Source organism: Chelon labrosus, assembly GCF_963514085.1.
Source record: "Chelon labrosus genome assembly, chromosome: 9".
In the NCBI taxonomy this organism is placed as follows: domain Eukaryota; kingdom Metazoa; phylum Chordata; class Actinopteri; order Mugiliformes; family Mugilidae; genus Chelon; species Chelon labrosus.
In genome coordinates, this window is record NC_140359.1 from 29,373,134 (window position 1) to 29,395,351 (window position 22,218).

The following is a 22,218-nucleotide window of genomic DNA, read 5'->3' on the forward strand; positions in this document are numbered from 1 at the left end:
TTCTAAGAACTAAATCACATAAAAACTCAGAGAATTCAGCTAAAAACTCAGAATAAGGAGCAGGTGGGCGATACACCACAACAAAAAGAATTGTTTTTTGCGTTTTCCGGTCTGGATGGGGAAGACTAAGAGTAAGACTTTCAAATGAATTAAAGCTCTCCTTAGGTCTAGGATTAATAGATAAATCAGAGTGGAAGATTGCTGCCACTCCTCCTCCTCTACCTGTGCTTCTAGGAATATGATAATTACTATGACTGGGTGGCGTAGACTCATTTAAACTAACATATTCATCATCCTGTAGCCACGTTTCAGTCAAACTAAATAGATCAATCTGATGATCAGTTATCAGATCATTCACTAAAAGAGATTTGGATGAGAGAGATCTGACATTTAAAAGACCACATTTAATTTTCCTATTCTTCTGTTCTACCAATGAACTTGTACTGATTTGAATAAGGTTCCTATGAGAAACTCCTCTGTTGTTATTTATTGGTTTAAATAATCTGGGAGCAGACAGAACATCTATAGAGTTTATAGAGTTTAGGGTGTGAGACAGTCCTAGAGAAGTGGCAGAGAAGTGTGTAAGACTACAACTCCGCCTCCTGGTCTGAACTCTGGGTTGTCATGGTTTCGGGGGGTTAATAAAATCGGCCATATTCCTAGAGATGAAAGCAGCACCCGCTAAAGTTGGGTGGATGCCATCTCTCCTAATCAGACCAGGCTTTCCCCAGAAAGTGTGCCAATTATCAATGAAGGCCATGTTGTTTTCTGGACACCACCTAGATAACCAGCGAAGGAATGACGATGTGCGACTAAACATGTCGTCATTGGTCAGATTGGGCAGGGGACCAGAGAAAAAAAAAAAAAAAGGCTTCTATCTGAGGCCTTTAAGAAGTGGACACAGTAACAGGACCAGCTCTACACAGTACCTGAATGCAACATTCCTCCATCTGGTTAGGAAGCTGTAGAGAGACTCTGGCTACTGTTTAGATGTTGGATATCAGCTAGGCTTCTAGGAGAGGAACCAGCACCATAAGAGCAGGAAATATCAGTAGAAGCATCATGGAGCTGAGCAGGTACTGGAAATGACAACAACAGGAAGTAATCCTGACAAGACTTGATCTGTCAGAGACATGACAAACACTTTAGAGGCATTTCATTCATTTGGAACATTATTGTTGCTCCATGTTAACTGTATACACTGAAATGAACTCTGTCAATCTGTTTTACAGACGAGATTAAAAGAGGCATTCAACGTCTGAAGGAAGACCTGAAGGAGAAGAAGAAAACCGCTGAAGAGTTGGGTGAGTCCAAAGAATCAGAACATGAAACTAATAGAGTTTAAAACAAAGACATGATACAACACAAAGGAAAAGATCAACCAGACACAGAATCAGCATTAATTGTGCACATACTTTCAATTAAAAGTATGTGCACATACAAGGAATTTGACTCTGGTAACTTTACTCTCTTGTACAGAAACACACAAACTTAAATTAGTGAAAGAAAATTAAAGTAAAAACAAAATAAAATAATATAAATCTCAATCTGTACACATAAAATATACAAAAATTGTGGACCCTAGGAACCTGAATGAGTCTACTGTTGGGACTGTCTGTATTGTGAGAGGAGGGGTTGATGGGGGTCTCTTCCTGAAGTCCACTGTCATCTCCACAGTTTTGAGCAGGTTTAGCTCCAGGTGTTTCTGACTGCACCAGAGGACCAGCTGTTCCACTTCCTTCCTGAATGCAGACTCGTTGCCGTCCTGCATGAGTCCAATGACGGTGGTGTCGTCTGCAAACTTCAGGAGTTTCACAGAAGGGTCCCTTGAGGTGCAGTCAGTGGTGTGAAGGGAGAAGAGCAGTGGGGAGAGAACACATCCCTGGGGGGCGCCAGTGCTGAGGGACCGGGTGCTGGATGTGAAATTACCCAGTTTCACCTGCTGCCTCCTGTTAGTCAGGAAACTGGTAATCCACTGAGAGGTGGAGGGGGGCACGGTGAGCTGGGACAGTTTTTGGTGGAGGAGCTCCGGGACGATGGTGTTGAACGCAGAGCTGAAGTCCACAAATAGGACCCGTGCGTAGGTCCCTGCAGAGTCTAGGTGGTGCAGGATGTAGTGGAGAGCCATGTTGACTGCATCATCCACTGACCTGTTTGCTCTATAGGTAAACTGCAGGGGGTCTAGCAGGGGATCCGTGATGTCCTTCAGATGGGACAGCACCAGTCGTTCAAAGGATTTCATGACCACAGATGTCAGGGCAACTGGTCTGTAGTCGTTTAATCCTGTGACAGGGGACTTCTTGGGAACCGGGATGATGGTGGAGCGTTTGAGGCAGGAGGGGACCTCGCACAGCTCCAGGGAGCTGTTGAAGATCTGAGTGAAGATGGGAGCCAGCTGGTCAGCACAGACTTTCAGGCAGGACGGAGACACTCCATCGGGTCCTGGAGCCTTCCTAATCCTCCGTCTCTGAAAGAGTTGACGCACATCCTGTTCGCATCCTCAGTGCAGGTGGGGGGGTGAGGTACGGGGGTGGTTTGGGGTGCGGCTAGGCCTTTTGTGATGGTAATGGTGGGGGAAGTGAAAGGTGTGAAAGTCCTTTCAAACCTGGAGTAAAAGTCACTGAGGTCCTCAGCTAGGCGGGGGCTCCCCACAGGGTGGGGGGATGGTCTCCTGTAGTTGGTAATGGACTGCAGGCCTTTCCAAACTGTAGAGGTGTCGTTGGCAGAAAAACGGTCCTTCAGCTTTTCAGTGTAGTTCCTCTTTGCTGCCTTGATCTCCTTTGTCAGCTTGTTCCTGGCCTGCTTGTACAGGTCCCGATCCCCACTCTTATAGGCCTCCTCCTTGTCCTGGCGTAGCCGTCTCAATTCTGCAGTGAACCATGGTTTGTTGTTGTTGAATGTGCAGAAGGTTTTGGTCTGCACGCACATGTCCTCACAAAAGCTGATGTGAGATGCTCTGTTAAAGTCCCTGAGAATGATTAGCAGAGAGTCCGGGTGTGTTTTCTCCACGTCTGTAATCTGGTCGGCGAGGTGTTGTAACGCCTCCGTTACGCACGCCTGCGGTGGAATGTACACACCGAATAGGACAAACGAGGTGAACTCCCGCGGTGAATAAAATGGTCTACAGTTTATGAAAAAAGAGTCCAAGTGAGGGCTGCATGTCTTCTTTAACACCTTGACATCTGTACACCAACCTTCGTTAATGTAGAAGCACGTTCCTCCTCCCTTTGACTTCCCAGACAGTTCTGGCATCGGTCCACACGGAACAGCTGGAAGCCCGGCAGCCGTAGTGCGCTGTCCGGGATGTGTTCGCTGAGCCAGGTTTCAGTGAAGCACAGGGTGGCTGAACGGCGAAAGTCTGAGTTCTTGGTTAGGAGAAGGAGCAATTCATCCATTTTGTTAGCCAGAGAGCGGACGTTCCCCAGGTGTATGGACGGGAGAGCGGTGCGTAATCCCCGCTGCCGCAGCTTGACGAGCACTCCAGCTCGTTTCCCGCGCCGGCGTCTCCTTCTAAATCCACAGAGCGCTGCTGCTCCTCCGACCAGAATCTCCAAAAAGCAGTCTGGTTGAGTAAAAACCGGAGAAAAAAGTCCGGCACTGGAAAGTCCTGTTCAAGAGTTCTTCTCTGCTAAATTTAATAGCAGAGGGAGTGCAGAAAACTACACTAAAAAGTAAAATAGCAACAAGTACTAGAGAGCACAGTACCGAGGAATCCGTCCGCCGCGCCATCTTGGATGAGACACAGAAAGACTGATACAGAAACTGCAGGACAAATACTGAGGTGATCATTCTGGGATCCCTTATGTTTACATGCAGTTTATTATTGTGTCAGTCACAATAATTTTACATTCAAATAAAATGAATACAAAGTCTATGATGCAATCAAAAGAATATATAAAATGTTCATGTAACTGACTCAATATATACTTTATCCTTTTGTACAGGACACATTGATTCACAGCCCTCGAGACGCAGCCAGAGCCTTCAGTTTCTGCCACCTCAAAGTGAGTTTACCTGAACTTATTTTATTTTTTAAGTGTTTAATTATATCTGAACTGAGAGTGTTTGAAATACAACACTAGTTAAAGAGAAATATTAACTGCACTATACTGGTTAAAGTTAAGATCAAACATGAAAGCTGATGTGATTAGTCATTGACACATCCTCTAACTAAAGGTTGTTGTGCTTTTCAGTGGTTAAGAACAGCTCTGATGTTGGGAAACTCACTCATGGACGTCATGTCTTCAAGCGAGCTCTTGTTCCTGAGCTGGACACTGGTGAGTGCTGGAGGGATGTCTCTTAACTTTCAGTTTCTTTCTTGTCTGTGGTTGAGAGACATCAGAGTTGAATATTTCTATATTTCTGGTCTATCATCAACAGTCAGTAGTGAGCAGTACAGTCAGCTTTCAGTCTCTCATCATCATCATCATCATCATCACTCACAGCTGTAGATTAGTACAAAGTCATCATTCTCCTCAATAATCTCCAGCTACCATCAGAACTATTTCTACATCCAGACTTGTATTTAATCAAACAGTGTTGTCATTGAGCTCTGAGGTCAGTGTCATTTAGAAGGATGGACAGTAACTGCAGCCAGTCTAATCATTTCACTCAGTCCACCAACTCCCAGTGACCAAATGCTGCTTCCACTCCCTGTACCATACAGCTCTTCAGAGTTCATCAAAGTGCAGTGCTGCTTCACTGCTGGCTGATACTGGCTGTTATGAACCTCCCCACCAGTAGAGGTCAGGGTAGCAGATCTGTCTCCATATAGAGTTAGTTAAGGCTTCTATCTGAGGCCTTTAAGAAGTGGACACAGTAACAGGAGCAGCTCTACACAGTACCTGAATGCAACATTCCTCCATCTGGTTAGGAAGCTGTAGAGAGACTCTGGCTACTGTTTAGATGTTGGATATCAGCTAGGCTCCTAGGAGAGGAACCAGCACCATAAGAGCAGGAAATATCAGTAGAAGCATCATGGAGCTGAGCAGGTACTGGAAATGACAACAACAGGAAGTAATCCTGACAAGACTTGATCTGTCACAGACTTGACAAACACTTTAGAGGCATTTCATTCATTTGGAACATTATTGTTGCTCCATGTTAACTGTATACACTGAAATGAACTCTGTCAATCTGTTTTACAGACGAGATTAAAAGAGGCATTCAACGTCTGAAGGAAGACCTGAAGGAGAAGAAGAAAACCGCTGAAGAGTTGGGTGAGTCCAAAAAATCACAACATGACACTAATAGAGTTTAAAACAAAGACATGATACAACACAAAGGAAAAGATCAACCAGACACAGAAAGACTGATGTAACAGGAGAGAGACAGAGACACTGAAATCAACTGGAGACAAATAGTAAAGAAATAGAAGGAGAGTTGGTGAAGTAATAAAGAAAGAAGTGCAGCAACAAGTTTCTGAACAAAGTCAGAAAATCAAAGTGAAGAAAACAACAAGAAATAATGTGGAACAACAACATCATAGAGTTGGAACTAAAACCAAGTCTGTAGTAAAGTTCAGATGAATCAAGATGATGACATGGATCAGTTGACAGGAACTCTCAAAGATTAACAAACTAATACATCAACAATCAGAAAACTGAAACTAAAAACATGAAAGTCAGAACAAAAGAGCTGAAAGTGAATAAAGAGGCAAGAAAAGCCTATAAATATCCATCAATGAAGAGATGTTCCTTTATCTTCTGATCCATGTGAAAGAGTCAGTTCATCTATTAGTCCTTCAACAGAACATGAATCAGCAGTGGTTTCATATTAAATCAATCAACATGCTTCAGTCTTCTCTAATGGGAACATTTATCTATGTTAAACTGAATGTGTTTGAGGTTTTCTCTGGAGGTGTAGACACATGAAGCCACATTAAAGATGGATCTGTTCTTCTCTTTCTACTGCTGATGATGTTTAATGATTCATTGGCTTTGTTACAATACTAAAAGTTCAAATGAACAACATTTAGAGACACACTACATTTATAATCCATTTGAAAGAATCTATCTTTGATGTTTAGTTCTCTATTAATGGATCAGTTCATTGTTAATTGTTTAATGTGTTTGTTTCTTACAGAGCAACCAGTCCGTTGGTCTGATCTGAGTGAGTCACATTTTCTCTGTTCTAGTGTTTATTAAGATCAGAGTTGAATATTTCTATGTTTCTTGTCTATCATCAACAGTCAGTAGTGAGCAGTACAGTCAGCTTTCAGTCTCTCATCATCATCATCACTCACAACTGTAGATTAGTACAGTGGTAAATGTGTTCTGTGTAAAATGGAACAGTTTGTATTGTGGCATTGTCAGAAGAAAGCAGAGCACATGTGATCAGAGCTCTGCTTTCTTCTGAGAATGCCAGATGTGACCTTAGGATCAGTCTTAGTGCTACTAAACCTGTCAGATTACAAATCAATTCATTGACTTTTGGTGCAAACTTTGAAAACTAACTTCATACCACACAAAACACCTACAAAACAAGAATGACAAACCTGAAGTGTAAGTGAACAGCTGACTATCTGCACATGAGTCATGACTCTTCAAGCTGAGCGTTGACAAACCTCCTGACACAGAAACTACAGGACAAATAATGAGGTCTGGGATCCCTGTTAAGATAAGATAAGATAGGACTTTATTCATCCCCATGGGGAGATTAGGGTGTTACAACGGCAGGGAACAACAGTGCAAGATACAAAAAAGATACAAAAAAAAAAAATAGGATAAGACAGACAAATATGTTGTGGTACAAAAAATATTTACATATTGCATCAGGTTTACAGTGGCTAATCAGAAGCTGCAACAACCAACTAGTGTAGATTGAGGGATGAGGTGGTAAGCAGGTTAAATATACTGACATTTATGAATATCATGAATAAAACAACTAACTCCAGTAGGAGCTGCACCAAGTATTACACTAGAAAGACATGAGATAATGACAGTTATATACTGTACTCGTGAAAGGTCCTGAAAAGAAGCTCAGCAGCAGAAGAGCTAGGAAATGCTGATGTTAAATGCTGATGTTAAATGCTGATGTTAAATGCTGATGTTAAATGCTGATGTTAAATGCTGATGTTAAATGCTGATGTTTTGTTTACATACACTTTATCGTTGTGACAGTCAAAATCATTTTACATTCAAATAAAATGAATACAAAGTCTGTGACGCCATCAAAAGAATATCCTAAAAATGTTCATGGAACTGACTCAATATATACTTTATCCTTTTGTACAGGGGACATTGATCTACAGCCCCTGAGACGCAGCCAGAGCAGAGTGTTTCTGCCACCTCAAAGTGAGTTTACCTGAACTTAATTTATTTTTGATGTTTAATTATATCTGAACTGAGAGTGTTTGAAATACAACACTAGTTAAAGAGAAATATTAACTGCACTATACTGATTAAAGTTAAGATCAGACATGAAAGCTGATGTGATTAGTCATTGACACATCCTCTAACTAAAGGTTGTTGTGCTTTTCAGTGGTTAAGAACAGCTCTGATGTTGGGAAACTCACTCATGGACGTCATGTCTTCAAGCAAGCTCTGGACGCTGGTGAGTGCTGGAGGGATGTCTCTTAACTTTCAGTTTCTTTCTTGTCTGTGGTTGAGAGACATCAGAGTTGAATATTTCTATATTTCTGGTCTATCATCAACAGTCAGTAGTGAGCAGTACAGTCAGCTTTCAGTCTCTCATCATCATCATCATCATCATCATCACTCACAGCTGTAGATTAGTACAAAGTCATCATTCTCCTCAATAATCTCCAGCTATCATCAGAACTATTTCTACATCCAGACTTGTATTTAATCAAACAGTGTTGTCATTGAGCTCTGAGGTCAGTGTCATTTAGAAGGATGGACAGTAACTGCAGCCAGTCTAATCATTTCACTCAGTCCACCAACTCCCAGTGACCAAATGCTGCTTCCACTCCCTGTACCATACAGCTCTTCAGAGTTCATCAAAGTGCAGTGCTGCTTCACTGCTGGCTGATACTGGCTGTTATGAACCTCCCCACCAGTAGAGGTCAGGGTAGCAGATCTGTCTCCATATAAAGTTAGTCAAGGCTTCTATCTGAGGCCTTTAAGAAGTGGACACAGTAACAGGAGCAGCTCTACACAGTACGTGAATGCAACATTCCTCCATCTGGTTAGGAAGCTGTAGAGAGACTCTGGCTACTGTTTAGATGTTGGATATCAGCTAGGCTTCTAGGAGAGGAACCAGCACCATAAGAGCAGGAAATATCAGTAGAAGCATCATGGAGCTGAGCAGGTACTGGAAATGACAACAACAGGAAGTAATCCTGACAAGACTTGATCTGTCACAGACTTGACAAACACTTTAGAGGCATTTCATTCATTTGGAACATTATTGTTGCTCCATGTTAACTGTATACACTGAAATGAACTCTGTCAATCTGTTTTACAGACGAGATTAAAAGAGGCATTCAACGTCTGAAGGAAGACCTGAAGGAGAAGAAGAAAACCGCTGAAGAGTTGGGTGAGTCCAAAAAATCACAACATGACACTAATAGAGTTTAAAACAAAGACATGATACAACACAAAGGAAAAGATCAACCAGACACAGAAAGACTGATGTAACAGGAGAGAGACAGAGACACTGAAATCAACTGGAGACAAATAGTAAAGAAATAGAAGGAGAGTTGGTGAAGTAATAAAGAAAGAAGTGCAGCAACAAGTTTCTGAACAAAGTCAGAAAATCAAAGTGAAGAAAACAACAAGAAATAATGTGGAACAACAACATCATAGAGTTGGAACTAAAACCAAGTCTGTAGTAAAGTTCAGATGAATCAAGATGATGACATGGATCAGTTGACAGGAACTCTCAAAGATTAACAAACTAATACATCAACAATCAGAAAACTGAAACTAAAAACATGAAAGTCAGAAAAAAAGAGCGGAAAGTGAATAAAGAGGCAAGAAAAGCCTATAAATATCCATCAATGAAGAGATGTTCCTTTATCTTCTGATCCATGTGAAAGAGTCAGTTCATCTATTAGTCCTTCAACAGAACATGAATCAGCAGTGGTTTCATATTAAATCAATCAACATGCTTCAGTCTTCTCTAATGGGAACATTTATCTATGATAAACTGAATGTGTTTGAGGTTTTCTCTGGAGGTGTAGACACATGAAGCCACATTAAAGATGGATCTGTTCTTCTGTTTCTACTGCTGATGATGTTTAATGATTCATTGGCTTTGTTACAATACTAAAAGTTCAAATGAACAACATTTAGAGACACACTACATTTATAATCCATTTGAAAGAATCTATCTTTGATGTTTAGTTCTCTATTAATGGATCAGTTCATTGTTAATTGTTTAATGTGTTTGTTTCTTACAGAGCAACCAGTCCGTTGGTCTGATCTGAGTGAGTCACATTTTCTCTGTTCTAGTGTTTATTAAGATCAGAGTTGAATATTTCTATGTTTCTTGTCTATCATCAACAGTCAGTAGTGAGCAGTACAGTCAGCTTTCAGTCTCTCATCATCATCATCATCATCATCACTCACAGCTGTAGATTAGTACAGTGGTAAATGTGTTCTGTGTAAAATGGAACAGTTTGTATTGTGGCATTGTCAGAAGAAAGCAGAGCACATGTGATCAGAGCTCTGCTTTCTTCTGAGAATGCCAGATGTGACCTTAGGATCAGTCTTAGTGCTACTAAACCTGTCAGATTACAAATCAATTCATTGACTTTTGGTGCAAACTTTGAAAACTAACTTCATACCACACAAAACACCTACAAAACAAGAATGACAAACCTGAAGTGTAAGTGAACAGCTGACTATCTGCACATGAGTCATGACTCTTCAAGCTGAGCGTTGACAAACCTCCTGACACAGAAACTACAGGACAAATAATGAGGTCTGGGATCCCTGTTAAGATAAGATAAGATAGGACTTTATTCATCCCCATGGGGAGATTAGGGTGTTACAACGGCAGGGAACAACAGTGCAAGATACAAAAAAGATACAAAAAAAAAAAATAGGATAAGACAGACAAATATGTTGTGGTACAAAAAATATTTACATATTGCATCAGGTTTACAGTGGCTAATCAGAAGCTGCAACAACCAACTAGTGTAGATTGAGGGTTGAGGTGGTAAGCAGGTTAAATATACTGACATTTATGAATATCATGAATAAAACAACTAACTCCAGTAGGAGCTGCACCAAGTATTACACTAGAAAGACATGAGATAATGACAGTTATATACTGTACTCGTGAAAGGTCCTGAAAAGAAGCTCAGCAGCAGAAGAGCTAGGAAATGCTGATGTTAAATGCTGATGTTAAATGCTGATGTTAAATGCTGATGTTAAATGCTGATGTTTTGTTTACATACACTTTATCGTTGTGTCAGTCAAAATCATTTTACATTCAAATAAAATGAATACAAAGTCTGTGACGCCATCAAAAGAATATCCTAAAAATGTTCATGGAACTGACTCAATATATACTTTATCCTTTTGTACAGGGGACATTGATCTACAGCCCCTGAGACGCAGCCAGAGCAGAGTGTTTCTGCCACCTCAAAGTGAGTTTACCTGAACTTAATTTATTTTTGATGTTTAATTATATCTGAACTGAGAGTGTTTGAAATACAACACTAGTTAAAGAGAAATATTAACTGCACTATACTGATTAAAGTTAAGATCAAACATGAAAGCTGATGTGATTAGTCATTGACACATCCTCTAACTAAAGGTTGTTGTGCTTTTCAGTGGTTAAGAACAGCTCTGATGTTGGGAAACTCACTCATGGACGTCATGTCTTCAAGCAAGCTCTGGACGCTGGTGAGTGCTGGAGGGATGTCTCTTAACTTTCAGTTTCTTTCTTGTCTGTGGTTGAGAGACATCAGAGTTGAATATTTCTATATTTCTGGTCTATCATCAACAGTCAGTAGTGAGCAGTACAGTCAGCTTTCAGTCTCTCATCATCATCATCATCATCATCATCACTCACAGCTGTAGATTAGTACAAAGTCATCATTCTCCTCAATAATCTCCAGCTATCATCAGAACTATTTCTACATCCAGACTTGTATTTAATCAAACAGTGTTGTCATTGAGCTCTGAGGTCAGTGTCATTTAGAAGGATGGACAGTAACTGCAGCCAGTCTAATCATTTCACTCAGTCCACCAACTCCCAGTGACCAAATGCTGCTTCCACTCCCTGTACCATACAGCTCTTCAGAGTTCATCAAAGTGCAGTGCTGCTTCACTGCTGGCTGATACTGGCTGTTATGAACCTCCCCACCAGTAGAGGTCAGGGTAGCAGATCTGTCTCCATATAAAGTTAGTCAAGGCTTCTATCTGAGCCTTTAAGAAGTGGACACAGTAACAGGAGCAGCTCTACACAGTACCTGAATGCAACATTCCTCCATCTGGTTAGGAAGCTGTAGAGAGACTCTGGCTACTGTTTAGATGTTGGATATCAGCTAGGCTCCTAGGAGAGGAACCAGCACCATAAGAGCAGGAAATATCAGTAGAAGCATCATGGAGCTGAGCAGGTACTGGAAATGACAACAACAGGAAGTAATCCTGACAAGACTTGATCTGTCACAGACTTGACAAACACTTTAGAGGCATTTCATTCATTTGGAACATTATTGTTGCTCCATGTTAACTGTATACACTGAAATGAACTCTGTCAATCTGTTTTACAGACGAGATTAAAAGAGGCATTCAACGTCTGAAGGAAGACCTGAAGGAGAAGAAGAAAACCGCTGAAGAGTTGGGTGAGTCCAAAAAATCACAACATGACACTAATAGAGTTTAAAACAAAGACATGATACAACACAAAGGAAAAGATCAACCAGACACAGAAAGACTGATGTAACAGGAGAGAGACAGAGACACTGAAATCAACTGGAGACAAATAGTAAAGAAATAGAAGGAGAGTTGGTGAAGTAATAAAGAAAGAAGTGCAGCAACAAGTTTCTGAACAAAGTCAGAAAATCAAAGTGAAGAAAACAACAAGAAATAATGTGGAACAACAACATCATAGAGTTGGAACTAAAACCAAGTCTGTAGTAAAGTTCAGATGAATCAAGATGATGACATGGATCAGTTGACAGGAACTCTCAAAGATTAACAAACTAATACATCAACAATCAGAAAACTGAAACTAAAAACATGAAAGTCAGAACAAAAGAGCTGAAAGTGAATAAAGAGGCAAGAAAAGCCTATAAATATCCATCAATGAAGAGATGTTCCTTTATCTTCTGATCCATGTGAAAGAGTCAGTTCATCTATTAGTCCTTCAACAGAACATGAATCAGCAGTGGTTTCATATTAAATCAATCAACATGCTTCAGTCTTCTCTAATGGGAACATTTATCTATGTTAAACTGAATGTGTTTGAGGTTTTCTCTGGAGGTGTAGACACATGAAGCCACATTAAAGATGGATCTGTTCTTCTCTTTCTACTGCTGATGATGTTTAATGATTCATTGGCTTTGTTACAATACTAAAAGTTCAAATGAACAACATTTAGAGACACACTACATTTATAATCCATTTGAAAGAATCTATCTTTGATGTTTAGTTCTCTATTAATGGATCAGTTCATTGTTAATTGTTTAATGTGTTTGTTTCTTACAGAGCAACCAGTCCGTTGGTCTGATCTGAGTGAGTCACATTTTCTCTGTTCTAGTGTTTATTAAGATCAGAGTTGAATATTTCTATGTTTCTTGTCTATCATCAACAGTCAGTAGTGAGCAGTACAGTCAGCTTTCAGTCTCTCATCATCATCATCACTCACAACTGTAGATTAGTACAGTGGTAAATGTGTTCTGTGTAAAATGGAACAGTTTGTATTGTGGCATTGTCAGAAGAAAGCAGAGCACATGTGATCAGAGCTCTGCTTTCTTCTGAGAATGCCAGATGTGACCTTAGGATCAGTCTTAGTGCTACTAAACCTGTCAGATTACAAATCAATTCATTGACTTTTGGTGCAAACTTTGAAAACTAACTTCATACCACACAAAACACCTACAAAACAAGAATGACAAACCTGAAGTGTAAGTGAACAGCTGACTATCTGCACATGAGTCATGACTCTTCAAGCTGAGCGTTGACAAACCTCCTGACACAGAAACTACAGGACAAATAATGAGGTCTGGGATCCCTGTTAAGATAAGATAAGATAGGACTTTATTCATCCCCATGGGGAGATTAGGGTGTTACAACGGCAGGGAACAACAGTGCAAGATACAAAAAAGATACAAAAAAAAAAAATAGGATAAGACAGACAAATATGTTGTGGTACAAAAAATATTTACATATTGCATCAGGTTTACAGTGGCTAATCAGAAGCTGCAACAACCAACTAGTGTAGATTGAGGGTTGAGGTGGTAAGCAGGTTAAATATACTGACATTTATGAATATCATGAATAAAACAACTAACTCCAGTAGGAGCTGCACCAAGTATTACACTAGAAAGACATGAGATAATGACAGTTATATACTGTACTCGTGAAAGGTCCTGAAAAGAAGCTCAGCAGCAGAAGAGCTAGGAAATGCTGATGTTAAATGCTGATGTTAAATGCTGATGTTAAATGCTGATGTTAAATGCTGATGTTAAATGCTGATGTTTTGTTTACATACACTTTATCGTTGTGACAGTCAAAATCATTTTACATTCAAATAAAATGAATACAAAGTCTGTGACGCCATCAAAAGAATATCCTAAAAATGTTCATGGAACTGACTCAATATATACTTTATCCTTTTGTACAGGGGACATTGATCTACAGCCCCTGAGACGCAGCCAGAGCAGAGTGTTTCTGCCACCTCAAAGTGAGTTTACCTGAACTTAATTTATTTTTGATGTTTAATTATATCTGAACTGAGAGTGTTTGAAATACAACACTAGTTAAAGAGAAATATTAACTGCACTATACTGATTAAAGTTAAGATCAGACATGAAAGCTGATGTGATTAGTCATTGACACATCCTCTAACTAAAGGTTGTTGTGCTTTTCAGTGGTTAAGAACAGCTCTGATGTTGGGAAACTCACTCATGGACGTCATGTCTTCAAGCAAGCTCTGGACGCTGGTGAGTGCTGGAGGGATGTCTCTTAACTTTCAGTTTCTTTCTTGTCTGTGGTTGAGAGACATCAGAGTTGAATATTTCTATATTTCTGGTCTATCATCAACAGTCAGTAGTGAGCAGTACAGTCAGCTTTCAGTCTCTCATCATCATCATCATCATCATCATCATCATCATCATCATCACTCACAGCTGTAGATTAGTACAAAGTCATCATTCTCCTCAATAATCTCCAGCTACCATCAGAACTATTTCTACATCCAGACTTGTATTTAATCAAACAGTGTTGTCATTGAGCTCTGAGGTCAGTGTCATTTAGAAGGATGGACAGTAACTGCAGCCAGTCTAATCATTTCACTCAGTCCACCAACTCCCAGTGACCAAATGCTGCTTCCACTCCCTGTACCATACAGCTCTTCAGAGTTCATCAAAGTGCAGTGCTGCTTCACTGCTGGCTGATACTGGCTGTTATGAACCTCCCCACCAGTAGAGGTCAGGGTAGCAGATCTGTCTCCATATAAAGTTAGTCAAGGCAAGGTAACAGGACCAGCTCTACACAGTACCTGAATGCAACATTCCTCCATCTGGTTAGGAAGCTGTAGAGAGACTCTGGCTACTGTTTAGATGTTGGATATCAGCTAGGCTCCTAGGAGAGGAACCAGCACCATAAGAGCAGGAAATATCAGTAGAAGCATCATGGAGCTGAGCAGGTACTGGAAATGACAACAACAGGAAGTAATCCTGACAAGACTTGATCTGTCACAGACTTGACAAACACTTTAGAGGCATTTCATTCATTTGGAACATTATTGTTGCTCCATGTTAACTGTATACACTGAAATGAACTCTGTCAATCTGTTTTACAGACGAGATTAAAAGAGGCATTCAACGTCTGAAGGAAGACCTGAAGGAGAAGAAGAAAACCGCTGAAGAGTTGGGTGAGTCCAAAAAATCACAACATGACACTAATAGAGTTTAAAACAAAGACATGATACAACACAAAGGAAAAGATCAACCAGACACAGAAAGACTGATGTAACAGGAGAGAGACAGAGACACTGAAATCAACTGGAGACAAATAGTAAAGAAATAGAAGGAGAGTTGGTGAAGTAATAAAGAAAGAAGTGCAGCAACAAGTTTCTGAACAAAGTCAGAAAATCAAAGTGAAGAAAACAACAAGAAATAATGTGGAACAACAACATCATAGAGTTGGAACTAAAACCAAGTCTGTAGTAAAGTTCAGATGAATCAAGATGATGACATGGATCAGTTGACAGGAACTCTCAAAGATTAACAAACTAATACATCAACAATCAGAAAACTGAAACTAAAAACATGAAAGTCAGAACAAAAGAGCTGAAAGTGAATAAAGAGGCAAGAAAAGCCTATAAATATCCATCAATGAAGAGATGTTCCTTTATCTTCTGATCCATGTGAAAGAGTCAGTTCATCTATTAGTCCTTCAACAGAACATGAATCAGCAGTGGTTTCATATTAAATCAATCAACATGCTTCAGTCTTCTCTAATGGGAACATTTATCTATGTTAAACTGAATGTGTTTGAGGTTTTCTCTGGAGGTGTAGACACATGAAGCCACATTAAAGATGGATCTGTTCTTCTCTTTCTACTGCTGATGATGTTTAATGATTCATTGGCTTTGTTACAATACTAAAAGTTCAAATGAACAACATTTAGAGACACACTACATTTATAATCCATTTGAAAGAATCTATCTTTGATGTTTAGTTCTCTATTAATGGATCAGTTCATTGTTAATTGTTTAATGTGTTTGTTTCTTACAGAGCAACCAGTCCGTTGGTCTGATCTGAGTGAGTCACATTTTCTCTGTTCTAGTGTTTATTAAGATCAGAGTTGAATATTTCTATGTTTCTTGTCTATCATCAACAGTCAGTAGTGAGCAGTACAGTCAGCTTTCAGTCTCTCATCATCATCATCACTCACAACTGTAGATTAGTACAGTGGTAAATGTGTTCTGTGTAAAATGGAACAGTTTGTATTGTGGCATTGTCAGAAGAAAGCAGAGCACATGTGATCAGAGCTCTGCTTTCTTCTGAGAATGCCAGATGTGACCTTAGGATCAGTCTTAGTGCTACTAAACCTGTCAGATTACAAATCAATTCATTGACTTTTGGTGCAAACTTTGAAAACTAACTTCATACCACACAAAACACCTACAAAACAAGAATGACAAACCTGAAGTGTAAGTGAACAGCTGACTATCTACACATGAGTCATGACTCTTCAAGCTGAGCGTTGACAAACCTCCTGACACAGAAACTACAGGACAAATAATGAGGTCTGGGATCCCTGTTAAGATAAGATAAGATAGGACTTTATTCATCCCCATGGGGAGATTAGGGTGTTACAACGGCAGGGAACAACAGTGCAAGATACAAAAAAGATACAAAAAAAAAAAATAGGATAAGACAGACAAATATGTTGTGGTACAAAAAATATTTACATATTGCATCAGGTTTACAGTGGCTAATCAGAAGCTGCAACAACCAACTAGTGTAGATTGAGGGTTGAGGTGGTAAGCAGGTTAAATATACTGACATTTATGAATATCATGAATAAAACAACTAACTCCAGTAGGAGCTGCACCAAGTATTACACTAGAAAGACATGAGATAATGACAGTTATATACTGTACTCGTGAAAGGTCCTGAAAAGAAGCTCAGCAGCAGAAGAGCTAGGAAATGCTGATGTTAAATGCTGATGTTAAATGCTGATGTTAAATGCTGATGTTAAATGCTGATGTTAAATGCTGATGTTTTGTTTACATACACTTTATCGTTGTGACAGTCAAAATCATTTTACGTTCAAATAAAATGAATACAAAGTCTGTGACGCCATCAAAAGAATATCCTAAAAATGTTCATGGAACTGACTCAATATATACTTTATCCTTTTGTACAGGGGACATTGATCTACAGCCCCTGAGACGCAGCCAGAGCAGAGTGTTTCTGCCACCTCAAAGTGAGTTTACCTGAACTTAATTTATTTTTGATGTTTAATTATATCTGAACTGAGAGTGTTTGAAATACAACACTAGTTAAAGAGAAATATTAACTGCACTATACTGATTAAAGTTAAGATCAGACATGAAAGCTGATGTGATTAGTCATTGACACATCCTCTAACTAAAGGTTGTTGTGCTTTTCAGTGGTTAAGAACAGCTCTGATGTTGGGAAACTCACTCATGGACGTCATGTCTTCAAGCAAGCTCTGGACGCTGGTGAGTGCTGGAGGGATGTCTCTTAACTTTCAGTTTCTTTCTTGTCTGTGGTTGAGAGACATCAGAGTTGAATATTTCTATATTTCTGGTCTATCATCAACAGTCAGTAGTGAGCAGTACAGTCAGCTTTCAGTCTCTCATCATCATCATCATCATCATCACTCACAGCTGTAGATTAGTACAAAGTCATCATTCTCCTCAATAATCTCCAGCTATCATCAGAACTATTTCTACATCCAGACTTGTATTTAATCAAACAGTGTTGTCATTGAGCTCTGAGGTCAGTGTCATTTAGAAGGATGGACAGTAACTGCAGCCAGTCTAATCATTTCACTCAGTCCACCAACTCCCAGTGACCAAATGCTGCTTCCACTCCCTGTACCATACAGCTCTTCAGAGTTCATCAAAGTGCAGTGCTGCTTCACTGCTGGCTGATACTGGCTGTTATGAACCTCCCCACCAGTAGAGGTCAGGGTAGCAGATCTGTCTCCATATAAAGTTAGTCAAGGCTTCTATCTGAGGCCTTTAAGAAGTGGACACAGTAACAGGAGCAGCTCTACACAGTACCTGAATGCAACATTCCTCCATCTGGTTAGGAAGCTGTAGAGAGACTCTGGCTACTGTTTAGATGTTGGATATCAGCTAGGCTCCTAGGAGAGGAACCAGCACCATAAGAGCAGGAAATATCAGTAGAAGCATCATGGAGCTGAGCAGGTACTGGAAATGACAACAACAGGAAGTAATCCTGACAAGACTTGATCTGTCACAGACTTGACAAACACTTTAGAGGCATTTCATTCATTTGGAACATTATTGTTGCTCCATGTTAACTGTATACACTGAAATGAACTCTGTCAATCTGTTTTACAGACGAGATTAAAAGAGGCATTCAACGTCTGAAGGAAGACCTGAAGGAGAAGAAGAAAACCGCTGAAGAGTTGGGTGAGTCCAAAGAATCACAACATGACACTAATAGAGTTTAAAACAAAGACATGATACAACACAAAGGAAAAGATCAACCAGACACAGAAAGACTGATGTAACAGGAGAGAGACAGAGACACTGAAATCAACTGGAGACAAATAGTAAAGAAATAGAAGGAGAGTTGGTGAAGTAATAAAGAAAGAAGTGCAGCAACAAGTTTCTGAACAAAGTCAGAAAATCAAAGTGAAGAAAACAACAAGAAATAATGTGGAACAACAACATCATAGAGTTGGAACTAAAACCAAGTCTGTAGTAAAGTTCAGATGAATCAAGATGATGACATGGATCAGTTGACAGGAACTCTCAAAGATTAACAAACTAATACATCAACAATCAGAAAACTGAAACTAAAAACATGAAAGTCAGAACAAAAGAGCTGAAAGTGAATAAAGAGGCAAGAAAAGCCTATAAATATCCATCAATGAAGAGATGTTCCTTTATCTTCTGATCCATGTGAAAGAGTCAGTTCATCTATTAGTCCTTCAACAGAACATGAATCAGCAGTGGTTTCATATTAAATCAATCAACATGCTTCAGTCTTCTCTAATGGGAACATTTATCTATGATAAACTGAATGTGTTTGAGGTTTTCTCTGGAGGTGTAGACACATGAAGCCACATTAAAGATGGATCTGTTCTTCTCTTTCTACTGCTGATGATGTTTAATGATTCATTGGCTTTGTTACAATACTAAAAGTTCAAATGAACAACATTTAGAGACACACTACATTTATAATCCATTTGAAAGAATCTATCTTTGATGTTTAGTTCTCTATTAATGGATCAGTTCATTGTTATCTGTTTCATGTGTTTGTTTCTTACAGAGCACCGTGTCCGTTGGTCTGATCTGAGTGAGTCACATTTTCTCTGTTCTAGTGTTTATTAAGATCAGAGTTGAATATTTCTATATTTCTTGTCTATCATCAACAGTCAGTAGTGAGCAGTACAGTCAGCTTTCAGTCTCTCATCATCATCATCATCATCATCATCATCACTCACAGCTGTAGATTAGTACAAAGTCATCATTCTCCTCAATAATCTCCAGCTATCATCAGAACTATTTCTACATCCAGACTTGTATTTCATCAAACAGTGTTGTCATTGAGCTCTGAGGTCAGTGTCATTTAGAAGGATGGACAGTAACTGCAGCCAGTCTAATCATTTCACTCAGTCCACCAACTCCCAGTGACCAAATGCTGCTTCCACTCCCTGTACCATACAGCTCTTCAGAGTTCATCAAAGTGCAGTGCTGCTTCACTGCTGGCTGATACTGGCTGTTATGAACCTCCCCACCAGTAGAGGTCAGGGTAGCACATCTGTCTCCATATAAAGTTAGTTAAGGCAAGGTAACAGGACCAGCTCTACACAGTACCTGAATGCAACATTCCTCCATCTGGTTAGGAAGCTGTAGAGAGACTCTGGCTACTGTTTAGATGTTGGATATCAGCTAGGCTTCTAGGAGAGGAACCAGCACCATAAGAGCAGGAAATATCAGTAGAAGCATCATGGAGCTGAGCAGGTACTGGAAATGACAACAACAGGAAGTAATCCTGACAAGACTTGATCTGTCAGAGACATGACAAACACTTTAGAGGCATTTCATTCATCTGGAACATTATTGTTGCTCCATGTTAACTGTATACACTGAGATGAACTCTGTCAATCTGTTTTACAGACAAGATTAAAAAAGACATTCAACGTCTGAATGAAGACCTGAAGGAGAAGAAGAAAAACGCTGAAGAGTTGGGTGAGTCCAAAGAATCACAACATGACACTAATAGAGTTTAAAACAAAGACATGATACAACACAAAGGAAAAGATGAACCAGACACAGAAAGACTGATGTAACAGGAGAGAGACAGAGACACTGAAATCAACTGGAGACAAATAGTTATAAGACATGAAAGCTGATGTGATTAGTCATTAATGACGAACCCTCTAACTAGAGGCTGTTTTGGTTTTCAGTGGCTGAGAAGAAATCTGATGATGGACGTCCTGTCTTCAAGCTAGCTCCTGTTCCTGAGCTGGACACTGGTGAGTGCTGGAGGGATGTCTCTTAACTTTCAGTTTCCTTTTCTCCTATTCTTCTCATCCAGGGTTAGCGTCAGTAATGTAGTGATTAAATACAGTTTATAAAACTGAAAGCTGAGAATCTTAGCTGTACTGATCACAATATGAGAAGAGAGACATTACCTCTGCTCCCTGGGAAATGTCTGGGGAGAGTCTGAAGACTAATCTATTTATTTTCACAGTAAACCTCCCTGGTCAAAATCAAGAGGACCCTGGAAAACCTGCTGAGATCACAGTGACCCTCAGAGACCCTGCAGTCACAGCTGCAGCCATGGCAGCCATAGTTGGTGCTGAGGCAGCAGCTGCAGCTTAATTACAACAAGAATAACCAACAACAGCCCTGCTTTATCACTCAGCACCAACACATTCCAGTCATTAGCAGCAGCCCTAACCTTTACTGTTGTTGTTATTGTTCAGTAGGAGTTTACTAGCTGACGTGTTTCTCTCTCTCTGGTAAGCTGATAGTGCAGGTTGTCAATCAACCACTGTCCACAGGTTATATTAAGCTTCTGGTTTGTGCATATATGTTGATGTTAAAACCAAACTTTAAGACTAATACTGCCTATCATTGTTCTTACCTCATCTTCTCATTTAAATGCAATTTCTTTTCTTTATTTTATAAACCAAATGATAGCTTTGGGACACAGTAGTTTGACATTAGAGGACGATGTGTTCTCTCATTTATTGTTGTCTTTCCAGTCTTTGGAGGGGGGTGCTCAGCACCCCTAAAGGTCTGACCCTAGAATCGCCCCTGGATTGTTGATTGATGTTTAACAGTTATTCAGTTACTGCTTGTTTGCTTTTGCATTGATGAAATAAATTACATAATCCTCAACAGGCATCGCGTCTTTTTTCCAGATTCTGGAGAGATTTTCAGATCAGTCTGATTAAATATGTTCAACTATCAAGTTGGACGTCTGATGAAAGGTGTTTGTGAGGAAAAGAGTTCTCCTGTATGTTTGTGTTCACAGATATTAACAGACAGTGGAGGGCTGGGTCAGGCTAGCTAGCTCCAGGGTTGGGCGGCCTTTCCTCACAATATCCAGCTTTTCCTTCAAAGTCCGCCGTGAAAATGTCTTTCTAAGAAGATCTGCAACCAGATGGATAGCCTCTCCTCCTTCCTCCATGGTGGCTTCAACTAATAGCTATCAAAACGTTAGCGTTGTGCAGCTAGCAACAGATGAACATGAACCGCTAGCTTAGCTTAAACAGAGCGGCTCTCTGACCGTCCAATCAGAGGACGGTAAAACGCTGTTTTAATTGTGAAGGCCCAGGCAGATTGACTCCAGCAACACATGATGGCTGGAATATGATTGGATAAAAGCTCTAATGCTAAGCTACACTGACAGAAGCACCACAGCTGAGAGACAGACAAGACAGAACATGAAAAGAATAAACTACTGGAATAATTAATAAGATTAATGAGAAGATATTAAAATGTAAGTCAGTGATTATGATAAAGTTTAGACCAGCAGACAAGGATTTACTGGAGCTGGTGAACCACCACTGATAACAGATTAGGTCAAATGGAGCTGACTATCATTCTGGATTTTCTCTCCTCAGGTTTGTTCAGATCAACGTTTTATAGCAGAAACATTTGAGTTGTTTTCTTTCCTGTTTTATCTCAGACGTGTTGAGTAATGTTCAAAGAGTCGGTGCAGCCAGCTGCTGTTCAGCCTGCAGATCTTCATCTGATGTTCTTTCTGAGTTTTTGTTTTCAGCTTCAGAGATCATGAGTTTCTCTTTGTTTTCTTAAATTGTTTATTCCAGATGATTTTAATGCATGTACTGATCTGTGATTGTCAAAGATGAATAAAGTGACTCCCTG

General features: G+C 39.8%; 1 protein-coding gene across 2 annotated transcripts in view; it reads left to right on the forward strand.

Annotated features, from left to right (window-relative positions):
* The window catches only part of LOC311493571 (uncharacterized protein), a 63,592-nt gene extending 42,361 nt beyond the window's left edge, over window positions 1-21,231 (forward strand). For both annotated transcript variants that reach the window (XM_084552299.1, XM_084552298.1), the window contains 24 exons: window positions 1,233-1,304; window positions 3,945-4,004; window positions 4,194-4,277; window positions 5,148-5,219; window positions 6,085-6,111; window positions 7,236-7,295; window positions 7,483-7,554; window positions 8,428-8,499; window positions 9,365-9,391; window positions 10,499-10,558; window positions 10,746-10,817; window positions 11,690-11,761; window positions 12,627-12,653; window positions 13,765-13,824; window positions 14,012-14,083; window positions 14,944-15,015; window positions 15,881-15,907; window positions 17,019-17,078; window positions 17,266-17,337; window positions 18,208-18,279; window positions 19,145-19,171; window positions 19,996-20,067; window positions 20,286-20,354; window positions 20,573-21,231. In XM_084552299.1, the coding sequence (XP_084408425.1) occupies window positions 1,233-1,304; window positions 3,945-4,004; window positions 4,194-4,277; window positions 5,148-5,219; window positions 6,085-6,111; window positions 7,236-7,295; window positions 7,483-7,554; window positions 8,428-8,499; window positions 9,365-9,391; window positions 10,499-10,558; window positions 10,746-10,817; window positions 11,690-11,761; window positions 12,627-12,653; window positions 13,765-13,824; window positions 14,012-14,083; window positions 14,944-15,015; window positions 15,881-15,907; window positions 17,019-17,078; window positions 17,266-17,337; window positions 18,208-18,279; window positions 19,145-19,171; window positions 19,996-20,067; window positions 20,286-20,354; window positions 20,573-20,703 (1,511 nt within the window). In that variant the 3' untranslated portion in view covers window positions 20,704-21,231. The remainder of the gene's footprint in view (window positions 1-1,232; window positions 1,305-3,944; window positions 4,005-4,193; window positions 4,278-5,147; window positions 5,220-6,084; window positions 6,112-7,235; window positions 7,296-7,482; window positions 7,555-8,427; window positions 8,500-9,364; window positions 9,392-10,498; window positions 10,559-10,745; window positions 10,818-11,689; window positions 11,762-12,626; window positions 12,654-13,764; window positions 13,825-14,011; window positions 14,084-14,943; window positions 15,016-15,880; window positions 15,908-17,018; window positions 17,079-17,265; window positions 17,338-18,207; window positions 18,280-19,144; window positions 19,172-19,995; window positions 20,068-20,285; window positions 20,355-20,572) is intronic.
* Window positions 21,232-22,218: the final 987 nt, after the last annotated feature.